This window comes from Lithobates pipiens, unplaced genomic scaffold (genome assembly GCF_037356315.1).
Source record: "Lithobates pipiens isolate NorthernLeopardFrog02 unplaced genomic scaffold, aLitPip1_a1.2 Scaffold_16, whole genome shotgun sequence".
Classification (NCBI taxonomy): domain Eukaryota; kingdom Metazoa; phylum Chordata; class Amphibia; order Anura; family Ranidae; genus Lithobates; species Lithobates pipiens.
The window spans coordinates 303,559,181-303,571,537 of NW_027507748.1; the positions used below are offsets into that span (position 1 = coordinate 303,559,181).

Consider the following 12,357-nt stretch of genomic DNA (forward strand, 5'->3'; position numbering starts at 1 on the left):
CCTTCTGCAGATTCTCGGATATCCTCCAACTGAGGCTCTGGCTCACTTTTGGTGACAAACGCATTGGAAAATCTAGTGCTTGGACCTTCTTGTTCCAGGCCGATAGGATACTGTTTTGCAGCAGTCTCAAATTAAACTGAGCATAGGGAACTGCTTTGAATGAAGCCACCATCTTCCCCAACAATCTCATACAAAGGCAAATGGAAGGACCCTTCTTTGCCCTGACCACCTGAACCAGCTCCAGGTACTTTTCCCACTTGATATTTTTTGGATATATTTGTCCAAATCCTCCCCAAACCGCTTTTGACTGTGGAAAGGAAAACCAGCCAGGAGCTTTTAGCATGGCGCTTCAGCTGACAACCTTTTCAACCATAAGATTCTACGCATATGTACCAAGCCAAGCGTAAGGTGAGAGGTTTAAAGAATATAATCTCTATTTGCATCAATTGCAAAACACAAAGCTGCTGGCAGCTCGGCAACCTCCTGGGCCTGCTGTTTGGGGAAAACCTTAAGCACCCGTTTCAAATGGTCTCTCAAGGACTGACATACCCCAATTGCCGCCACTGCAGGTTTAGCCACTGAACCTGCCAAGGAGAAAATGTTTTTTTTTAACAGGAATTCCAATTTTTTATCAGTTGGATCCCTAAGCATTTGCGCATTGTCAACCGGACAAGTCAAACTTTTATTCACAGAGGATATAGCAGCGTCAATTGCTGGTATACACCACATCTTAGTACATTTTTCCTCCATAGAATAAAGTGTTGCAAAACATTTTAGGAGGCAAAAAATGCTGGGTGATCCCACTCAGAATACATAAGCTTTTCTAGTAAACAATGGACAAGAAAGGCACACAAGGCTTGAGGAGGCTTTAGTGAACCCAAACAGGTAGGAGGCTCTTCAAGACTCTGTTAAGGGTAGCTTAAATGTGGAGTGGACCATTTCAGTAAGATAATGCACCAGCAACTTCTCAGCATGTGAAGCCAAAGAAGGTGCTTCCCCCACTTGATCCCACGGAAGAGGAATCATCAGATTCTTCACGGTCCCCTGAGGGGGATTCATCTTCCCCCTCCCACTGTTCCTGTGTTTGAGGATCCTGGGTGGTAGAAGGGGACCTAATGCATTTTCTTCCACTGTGAAGATGCGATTAAAGCCACTAATCTTTCCTCCAATCCACTCATAGCCGAGGAGAAAACCTGCTCAGTTATATAGACAGGGGCTGAAGTGACAGAAGCAATTGCAACCCCTGATGACCCCGATGGCTCACTCTAACCAGCCTCACTAGATCTTTCGGGGGGGGGGGGGGGGGGAGGAGGTGTTGCAGAGGGAGGGTCCTTAGGGCCAGAGGGCAACCCTTTGTGCCCTTGGTTTTTGTGGCATTTGTACCATCCCCCTCTGGTCACAGTGCTGAGCACAAATGCAGAGATACTACCAAAAAAATGCACCCACTGCTGAGCAATAGTCCAGAAACTGCCACTGCTATTAAGCTCAGCCTGATGCTTAAGTAAATGTGCCCTGGGAATTCCTGTGTCACCAACACTCACATGCCACCCGTCCGCTCTGTGTCCCTCCTTCAGCTGTATGCACCTGAAAAAAGCTGCACTTTATAGCTACACAGCCTGCATTGTGGATGCCGAAGCACACAAATGCCGCTAAGAAACGCCCCCTTCCTCCAACCACCCACTGCGCCCCCCTCATCTTTTTCAAAAGTGGAATCGCATGGGGGAGAGATACCGATGTAAAACGGTGGAATGGAGGTGGGAGCAGCGCACCACCGACTGAGGAGTGAAGCTAGCCAGGTGGGGGGACATTCCAAGGAGAAACCCCCCCTTCCCACATCTTACCTGGAGCATGGGCCGGAAGAAGCGTGCAGCTTGTGACAGCGTGAGACTGACAAGAATGGAATCAAGTATGTGTTCTTGACAGCCACCGGTGGGGACTATAGGCATGACAACATTTACATTAAAGGAGAAAACACACAAGAATTTGAAAAATTCCTTAGGAATCTCCCTTATCTAGCTGCAGGGTTCTGTGGTAACAGACCCAATTTTCACCACTCATGGTGGGCTCCGTTAAAAATACCTTCAGGTATCGGGGCACCCCACAACCTTGGGCCTGTAAAGCACCCCGCCAGGAATATGGCTGAAAAAAAAACAAATACAGGATCCCAGGGTCTGGCTCTCTAAAAAGAGAAGCGTTACAGGTAAAACCTTGTTTCTTCGGACACAAGGCCCGGGTACCATTCAGCTTGGCCTGGATCCGGTTGCATAGCTTGCCCCAGCAAGGAATATTCCAGCGGAGCACAGCACATCTTTACACCTAAGACACTGGCTAAAAAACTGAGGTACTTCTGGTAAGGGGAGGGATTATATAGGGAATTTAACTTCCTGTCTAGGGTGTGCCAGTGTCAATCACCTGAAGGTGCCATATAACCCATACAGTAATTACTGTGGCTCTGTGCCCCATGATGTACAAGATAGATGGGCTCCAGGTTTCCACAGCCATGCTGCTAAAGTCAGCAAGGGTGGGAAATAGTTCCTTGGACAAAAGATTTGCGCAATATGGCAGAGTCCACAAGTCTGCTAGGAATCTGAGGTCCAAGTACCAAATATAACTTGGCTAGTACAGTGTGGTAAGAAATCACTAGAATGCTCACAATCTTGATCCCAATAAGGAGAGGGAGTGGTTTCAGAGAAGGACGACGGCATCATGTACACTGCTGCTGGTAATGATGTTTAGGAGCAGTTGAACATTTTTTTTTTTTAACTGCTCCTGAACTCTCCTCTATGTTATCTTATCAGTACATGTACACAGGGTTGTTTATAGGCAGTTGAGTTTAGAGGCTTTATTTGGAACACAAAAAAAGGGGGTTCAGAAGCTGAGTTTAGAGGTATTTTAAGTGCTAAAAACTTCTAAACGTGCCTAAATGCAGTAACTCGCGTTTAACTTACGACATTTTTCATTTTTGAACAAAAAAAAAATGCTTCTAAAAACGCAAAACGCGGCATGTAAACATGACAAAACAGATGTTTTAAACATGGGTTACTATCTGTCAAGTTAAATCGTTCAGGAGAGGTTGTAAAAATGTCCCGTGTCCATGAAGCCCAAGCGCTAACTTTTGTGCGAAACGCTACTGTCTCCTGCTCCATCTGTCAATCACTTGTCATATGAAGCTTCAGTAAAAGATAATTTCCATATATTACACAGCATGTGAGGTGAGCTGGGCTAGCACCTGGGTGTGAGATTAACCTGGAGTAGCTTTTTTGTTTCATACAGGCTCTTGGAGGAGATGGCATAGAAGTACCTTACATCTGAGTCTGCAATCATTGCAGTGATCTTTTGCATAAAATCAGACAACCACAGACAATTTCTCCTTGTATAATGTAGGGATCAGGCTGGAGGAGCCTGAAGACTCAATCAGGAGATAATGATCCAGGCTGTCGGCATTTGGTCCTTTATCAGGGACACAGCAAACCATCCCAAAGCGGTCAGTGGATTGTGATCTGGAAAGAGCTCTCAAAACAACTTACTGTGTGCTTATGCTGACATACTGCAGTATGTAAACTGTTTAAATGCTCACTAAATGGGTATTAAAACCCAACTATTGGATGGGATGGTTTTACGGCTGACTGGCACTGTAAAGTAGTAGCAAGGAAAAACCTGGTGTAAGGTTCTTGTTGGGAGTGCTGTGGCAGGATGTGGGAATCTGCATAATCATGCGAGCCCTGGCAACTGCTACAGATTGCGGGGCCTATGTCAGAATAGTACAAAGAATAGCTATTGTGCAAGCACCAGAACGCCTCCAGCGGCAGCAAGCTGGGCATGTGCACTTAGGCCTAAGTGACGCAGTGGCATTCCACTGAGCATGCTCCCAACATCTGCAAAATAGAACTAGGCTGGTTGTGCACAACAGAAGTTATAAAAATAGTTACAGCCCTGTAACAGAGTGTCTGTAACAATGAAGAGGCAAAGTACCAGTCTCTAAGCATTAACCCCTAGTGGGGAAATAGCAGGAGGACTAAAGACAGGCCCAGCTCCATGAAAAGGTGGAACAAGGCCCAATAACTTGCTGCAGTGGTGGTCTGGAGAGTACCATGTGGCAGCAAAACGGCAACTACAGAAGAGTGTCAGTACAGGACTCCATAATGTATATCACAATTCAGAGTCTTTTCCCACAGGTGGACATATTCCTCAGGGAGTCTTCAGGGACAGGATATGCTGGCAGACCTGTAAAGCACTCTGTGGCCTACATACTACACTGCAAAAATAAAAACAAATAAATATCTAGTAAAATGGGTTTACTTTGCTCAAAAGGAGATAAGACATTAGGATTAGCAAGAATCTAAAGCATGAGGGGAATGGGTTATATGTGGCTAACAACTTTTGTCTGCCAGTGCCCCATCTCCTGTATGTCAAAACCTTACCCACTTGACTTGGAATTCCTTCTGAACCTTTATGAAAGATTAAGAAAAAGGTTTTGCCTGCATTTCCACTTTATATTTTACATCAAGCGTGTAAACATCTACACCCCTAAAATCACCACCACCCCTGGGAAGCAGGAGAAGCAGCAGTAGCAATCAGTCAGGGAAAGAAACCAACTGATTTAACATCCATGAGTTTTCCTCAATTTGCATGGTCACCATTGTCCAGCTTACACATCATTTCTAAAATTTTCTCCCCACAATTTTAAGGAAAGGAACCACTTTTAGATAACAGTACTATCCATGGAAAAGCATCATGTACAGTTAAAACTTTACCTGGGATACAGGCGGCTCATGGAGATCTAGCTGTAGCCTCTGCACAACTTGAGAGAAGTCTTCTGCGTGAAAGCAGATCACATCTTTGGTTATGCGGGGTTGATCACTCCTGACAGTAAACATAGAAAAAAAAAGTCACCAAGACTGTTCTGCAAGTTTATTTCTGTTCAAGTTGATAAAATACAGATTGGGTATAAAGAAGTCTTTACCTATTCAAACAGAATATGTTCATGCAGATTCTGCAAAGTGTTTATTTTTTATAACCATTTATGCAGCATAATGGCCTGTTATTGAGCTTTGAGTCCATGTTTTTAAAACTCAGATGCTGTGTTGTAAGAACAGTTGATATTTTTTGGGATAATGAGAGTATATGCATAATATCAAAATATGCAGCTTTCAAGGTCAAAAAGGATCTTACCATTCTCCAAACTGCACAGCCTTCAAAACCCCTACAGCTGCTGTACTCTCCCAGTCAAAACCTTGGCCAACATGATCTGCATGTGCTCTTGTTCTGTCTTCAAAGAGGACCTCTCTAGGCTCACTAGTGCGAGGCAGATATTGCAAGTTCTTTATCTCATTCATCGATCTGCAACAAAAAGGAAACAAAAAAAGGACATAAGTTAAATGCAACCTACATACCTAGAAACTGAATGTAGGTCTCTGAATTAAATAAGAAAAAAAACAAAAAAAAACAAACACACACCAGTTGATATGTGCAATGAACTGTCCCCTTTTACATAATCAAATATAGGCTAGGAGATTTAAATGGAAAAATATTTGCCAGGAGCAGTAGCATTTTCCCTCAGTCTTTAGACTATTTCATGCTTTATATAAATAAATAGCGTTTCGGCAGCGTCACAACACGGTTGCATTTAACCCTTTCTTCGGCCGCCAGCGGGGGTTCAAAGCACCCCACTAGAGGCCGCTAAAACTAGCGCTAACGCACCCCTGCGCCAGCGTGAAAGTAGCCTAAATAATCTATTAATTCTACATTTAATCTAGAAAGCCCTTGAAATAACAGAATGGATGATCACCAAACACACACCCCCTTACCTTCGACGTTTAAAGGGGGATTTTGGCATATCTGCTGTGGGGATCATTTGCTCTCCTGGCCTCACCCACAGAATCGGGCCATCATCGCTTTGTGATCTGCACTGAAGTTTAAGTGTAGACATTGTCCCCCATGGCAAAGTCATCTGTAAAACACAAAGATGACATTACAAAATAGAGAATTATCACAAGCAGCTTTAAATTAAAACAGTGGTGTCAATACTTGGGACATTTTAAAAAGCTTTGACGTTTTCTACCATGTAAAATGATTCACACAAACGTTTTAAAATACTGCATGGGATGCCTAAAAAGAACATTTGCACCAAATACAATCTCATACACCATTTCATGCAAGATTACAGCCCAGGTTACCCAAGCACTAGAAGTACACCTAGTTTGGTCATTTAATTGCCAGCAATACATTTTTCTCATTTTGATTCTTTTATTGAAAAGTACTCTTCTGCACATGCTCATCTCCTTGTTGTGAATTCCCAGGCATGTCCCAAATTATTTCTCTTCTACTACACAGGCAAAGGTTTCCAATTAGCTGCTGCCAGACAACACAAACACAGCAAAATGACAACAGCAAAGTCTGCCATATGTGGTGGTCCAATGGCAAAAACAGTATATAGTTGAAGGGTTTACCTTTTCACAAAATCTCTCCATCCAGTAGAACAGTCCAGCAATTTAAAACATCACCATACAGCGCCAAGATCTTGCGGACCAAACTAGAAACTTTGTTCTGGGACACGTCCCAGAATAAAGGAGCTTCAAAGAGGCTTGTCATTGCTCAATGGGGTCACCGACTAATGAGCATTTTGCATTGCCCGCATTAGCAGTTACACTGTGGGTTGACAAATACTGTATGTTGACGGTAACCAGCAATTTAAATGAACAGATAAGGAAAAAAGTCTTAAGCAGGCCATGTGAATTTATTTCCTGCAATCCGGTAGTCTGCTTGTACCAAAGTTGTTCGATCAACTTGGTACATTCAGCCTGCCCATACATGATTTGAATCTTAGCCAGTCCCTGCTGAACCAGCTGAGATTCGAACAGACTATGGACCGGCCTTAAAAGACGATTTGCCCAAAAAAAAAAAAAGTCCAGGGACGTCTTGAACTCGCCTGCACCCGGGAGTGTCCGCAATGGCCAGTTTCTCCGGACCCCGCACATCATGGATCGGGGTAAAGGGCCAATGAGAGCCACCCTTTATCACGCGATTGCTACGTCCAATTATGGACCGATCACTTGTCAAACCAGAGCATGTCCGGTTCAGCTCCTTCCCTTTTCTCGCACTGATCGGTACAGCAGCACTGTGGGCTGGATGTTTAGTGCTCATCTGCGCCAACGCAGTGCTCATCCCAATTTGCTAAATTTTAACAGAAACTACATTTTCTGTCTTTTTAATTTATAGCGCTAAAAAAAAAAAAAAACCATTGGTGATTAAATATCATCAAAAGAAAGCTCTATTTGTATAAAAGCCCACACATTGTTTCCAGTTTTTTTTTTTTTTTTTGTTATTTTTTCCCCAGAGGGTAAAAATTTTGTGTGCCTTCTTTTTACGGTTTGAAACACTTCCTTACTTGAAGATGCTGATGGTGAAGAAACACTTTGTGATGAACCAGAAGCAGCAGAAAGTGTTTCTGGAATGAGAACTCACATTTTCATTTTGGTCCCCTTCATTTAATTACATAAAGTATTTGTATAAATGTCTTTAGGGCACTGTTGGCTTGTAAGGATGTGTTTTGTCATCCTTGCAGCATTTGGAAAATAAGATTTCTTCTTACAATATTTGCAAATTGCAGCAGAGAGGAGGAAAATCAAAATCAATTTTCTAACCAGACTATAGGTACACAATTATGCGCTGATGGTTGAGAACATTAACTGGAATTACTTAACGGTTATAAAGATAAAATAATTTGTCAGACAAATTCGCCCTCTCACTCGTCAGTTAAAGGAGTTGTAAAGGTAAATGGTTTTTTCACCTTAATGCATCTCACACTGCCGCCACCCCCAGTCCCCCGTTTTACTTACCTGACCCCTCGAAAGTCCCGCGCTCGCCCCCGCCGTCGTCCTCGCCACTCAGCCTGGCCGCTGATTGGCTGGAGTGGATGGATTGAAAGCAGCACAGCCATTGGCTCGCGCTGCTGTCAATCACATTCAATGATGCGGCGTGCCAGGGGGCAGGGCCGTGTGATACAGTGAGTGGCTATAGCCGCCGGCTATATCACGGGAGCGCGCTTGCAGGCGCTTCTCACCATGCGAGGGAGCGCGCATGAACGTGAGAAGTACCTGCGGGAGGGAGCAGAGACAGCCGCCCAGGGACCCCAGAAGACCAGGTTCAGGGCCACTTTGTGCAAAACGAGCTGCACAGTGGAGGTAAGTATAAAATGTTTGTTATTTTTTTTTTTTACTTTACAATCCCTTTAAAGCCTGAGAGAACAGAAACCATCATCCACTGTTTACCAAAAATCTCCCAACTGTAGGAGGTACAAGATGGAACTCACAAGCAAACTAAAAAATGCGACCATTTCCCCTGCAGTGCCCCCTAATAGCAGAAATTAATATTTCTCTTGTTTGAGAACTAGTGTAACTTGAATTGAATTCCAGGAATTGCATGTTTTCAGCTGAGATAACATGCAATTTAAGAATTTACATAAAGCTTCAGAAATCTTTCATGATGTATACATATATAATAGCTGCAATTTGCAAATATTGTAAGAAGAAATCTTATTTTCCAAATGCTGCAAGGATGACAAAACACATCCTTACAAGCCAACAGTGCCCTAAAGACATTTATACAAATACTTTATGTAATTAAATGAAGGGGACCAAAATGAAAATGTGAGTTCTCATTGAAAAATGAAATTTTTGTTAGAGGATGCATAAAATCTGACTTGAATCTTAGGCCAAGGCTCGACAAACCCCAGGCGGCAAGTCGCCAATGCGACCAGAAATCGCAAACTGGCGCATAAGCTGCCACCCGCCCACACACTATTGATGCCCCAGACATGCAGCAGCATTAACACTGACTGCTGTCCTCCTCCCTACTCAGCGGCGCCGCGCTAAGTAGGTGAAACTGACAAGCAATGGAGAGAGGAGGATCTGTCAGATTTCAGCCTGATGTTGGGGTGGGCAGGACTGGCCGGGGTGGGCAGGACCCAGCAGCTATCAAACACCAGCCAATGGGATCTGGGCGGACCGCTACGTGTATGTGGCCCACCCCTTTTCTTAAGCAGCCCAATCATTGGTTGGTGTTTGATAGCTGCTGAGTCCCGCCCACCCGGCCGGGCCCCACCCACCCCGATATCAAGCTCAAATCTGACATATCCGCCTCTCTGTTACTTGTCAACCTGCGCCATCTGCCAGTGCCACCTGACAGTGTCAGTGCCACCTGACAGTGCCAACCAGTGCCACCGCCAATCAGTGCCACCTACCAGTGCCAATCAGTGCCACCGCCAATCAGTGCCACCTGCCAGTGCCGAGTGTCACCGTCAATCAGTGCCACCTGCCAGTGCTGCCTGCCACCAATCAGTGCCACCTGCTAGTGCCAACCAGTGCCACCGCCAATCAATACCACCTGCAACCAACCAGTGCCACCGCCAATCAGTGCCACCTGCCACCGCCAATCAGTGCCACCTGCCAGCGCCATCTGCCAGTGCCACCGCCAATCGGTGCCACCTGACAGTGTCAGTGCCACCTGCCACCACCAATCAGTGCCACCCGCTAGTGCCACCGCCAATCAATACCACCTGCCACCACCAACCAGTGCCACCTACCAGTGCCAATCAGCGCAACCTGCCAATGCCGAGTGTCACCGTCAATCAGTGCCACCTGCCAGTGCCATCTTCCCCCTACCAGTGCCATCTGCCACTGCCAATCAGTGCCACCATCAACCAGTGCCATCTGCCACTGCCAGCCAGTGCCATCTGCCAGTGCCACCGCCAATCAATACCACCTGCATCCAACCAGTGCCACCTGCCACCACCCAGTGCCACCGCCAATCAGTGCCACCTGCCAGTGCCAATCAGTGCCACCTGCCAGTGCCATCTGCCACCGCCAACCAGTGCCACCTTCCAGTGCCAACCAGTACCACCTGCCTCCACCTACAAGTGCCACCTGCCACCACCTACAAGTGCCACCAATCAGTGCCAACCAGTGCCACTGCCAATCAGTGTCACCTGCCACTACCAGCCAGTTCCATCCGTTGCCAGCCTTACTCTTTCTGGTCAGCCCATAACCCTGATGTAACAGGGTTTAATGGAGTTATTGACTGGGTGCTCCATTGTGAGTTAGGGATAGGGGGTGAAAATAAGTGGCCTTACCCCGGGAGCTGACAATCCCTACCACTCTTAAAAAAAAAAAAAAAAACTGGCTCCTAACTTTTTTAATTGGCTCCTAAATTCAAAGCAAATTTGTCAACCCCTGTCTTAGGCAGACTTGTGGGAAAATTGGTGAGCCAATCACACAAGCAGGAAAAGTTTCTGGGGGTGGTCAGTACACACTGTACAGAACTCCAGGTATCCATATCGCAATGCATTCTCAGAAAATTACAGTGGCTGCAGAATGAAAATGAAAGGTCATATTTATTAACATTCAATTACAACATGACTTGTGTCACAACTGTATATGCTATATTTTTCTTTATTTTATATCTTTTTCCCCACGAAAGTGGCGTTACCCTTCAAAAATATAAGGCAATCGGTTAAATCAGATATGAGGTGCATGTCAAACTAACCTTTAAAAATGGAGACTCTTCCAACATGTCTAGGAACTCTGGGAAAAAATCTCCAACTTCTTCATCAACTGCTCCAACCAGGCTGATTTGTCTCATTGGACCAGCTCTGTATGTGCCACAGCAGTAGGTTCTGCTGACCTAAGAGGAATTGATAAAAAAAAAATTCTATATGAGGTTTACTGATTTGGTTATCTGTCAAGAAAAACTTTGGTTCTCAGGATATTGCTTAGTCACAATTAACACTTCTAGAGGTTTCCATATAACAGAGCAATAATTCACTTTGACTTTAGTTCCACTTTAAAAGCATTAATCAGTTGCTTACACATACCAGTGATAGCTTTTATTGTTTCTTGTATAAGAATTTCAGCTTATAAAAAAGATTGATCTACACCTTTATAGAAAATGTATCTAACCACCAGGAATCATTATTAAAAATAGGAAGACTTGCATGGTTCATAAAAACAGCCCTCCTGGTCTTTTGGAACAGCAGCATACAGATGAAATGTTGTATTAACATTAAGGACAATGACTGAGGAGGGGTTTTTGCACATTACGTTGAATACAGAACTTAACAGGCTAGAAAACGAATTCTGGAATGTTCTGGTTTTCAGGTGTCCCTTCCCACCTTCCACTCTAAGCACAGAGTTGTGACTGTAATGCCTACACACAACCGGACTTTGAGGGACTAGGTCCGACGGTCTTTCCAAATGAACGGACTTGGCCACACACAATCACACCAAAGTCCGATGGATTTGAGCGTGATGACACATGACCGGACTAGAATAAGGAAGTTCATAGCCAGTAGCCAATAGCTGCCTAGCGCCGGTTTTTGTCCGTCGGACTAGCATACACACGAATGGATTTCTCGGACCGGCGAAGTTCCAGTGGGAAAATTTTAAACCTGTTCTATTTCTAAAGTCCGCCGGATTTTGGCAAGCAAAGGTCCAAAGGAGCCCACACACCATCGAATTGTCCGACGGACTCGTTCCATCAGACCTTTGCTGTCAAAAAGTCCGGTCGTGTGTACGTGGCATAAGTCACTGGCTCTCTGCTCTGCTCTTTCAGCGCTCACTGGAGGGCTGGGTTGTAGAGAGGGCAGGAGGGACTGGCTCAGCCTTTAAGTGGATCGCCAAACCAAATGCTGGTCCAAGCATCTGGGTGAATCCCAACCATATAGTCGGACTCTTTACCGAGCCCGGACCAGCTGAGTGATGTCAGCAGGCTTTAACCCACTGTTGGCTGAAAATGGGTAACAGGAGTGCAGAACAAACTGCACTCCTGTGACCTACAGGAGTAGAGCCAAAATACCTTTGGCCATACTTCTTTGCAAATGATGTGCATACAAGGTAGCATAATAACAGAGGCTACAAAAGCAGGTTATTTATCATAAATGTCCCTTCTGTTTTAGTTGCATGGTTTCTTTAAAAAAAAAAAAAAAAAAACAACCCCATATGAACTCCAAAAGATGGGAATTGATATCTAATGCTGGCCATACAGAGAAATTCCTGCAGCGCATAGAACTCACTCACATGGGTGCGAACAGATTGTATGGCTGAATTTGCAGCGCATTTGGACCAAAATCGCGCAGGACCCTTTTTTGTCTGCACCACAAACGCATCGCATGGGTGTTCACACCCATGCTATCAGATTCCTGTCCAAATTCACAGTTCATACTGCCATATGCAAACTGATCTGGGGGTGTCATTAACTTTCTATTGACAACTGCAGCGGTTCGCATAGGGCAGTGTGAATGGCCTGCGAGTTCTATGCGATGCGGGAACTGGCACTGGAATCGTGCTGGTTCCCTGCATCGCG

General features: G+C 44.9%; 1 protein-coding gene across 1 annotated transcript in view; it reads right to left on the minus strand.

Annotated features, from left to right (window-relative positions):
* The window catches only part of RSBN1 (round spermatid basic protein 1), a 75,334-nt gene that overhangs the window by 11,693 nt on the left and 51,284 nt on the right, over window positions 1-12,357 (minus strand). Inside the window, exons 3-6 of the mRNA XM_077481562.1 lie at window positions 10,543-10,680; window positions 5,808-5,950; window positions 5,173-5,340; window positions 4,755-4,863 (exon numbers count right to left, since the gene is read on the minus strand). Of these exons, the coding sequence (XP_077337688.1) occupies window positions 4,755-4,863; window positions 5,173-5,340; window positions 5,808-5,950; window positions 10,543-10,680 (558 nt within the window). The remainder of the gene's footprint in view (window positions 1-4,754; window positions 4,864-5,172; window positions 5,341-5,807; window positions 5,951-10,542; window positions 10,681-12,357) is intronic.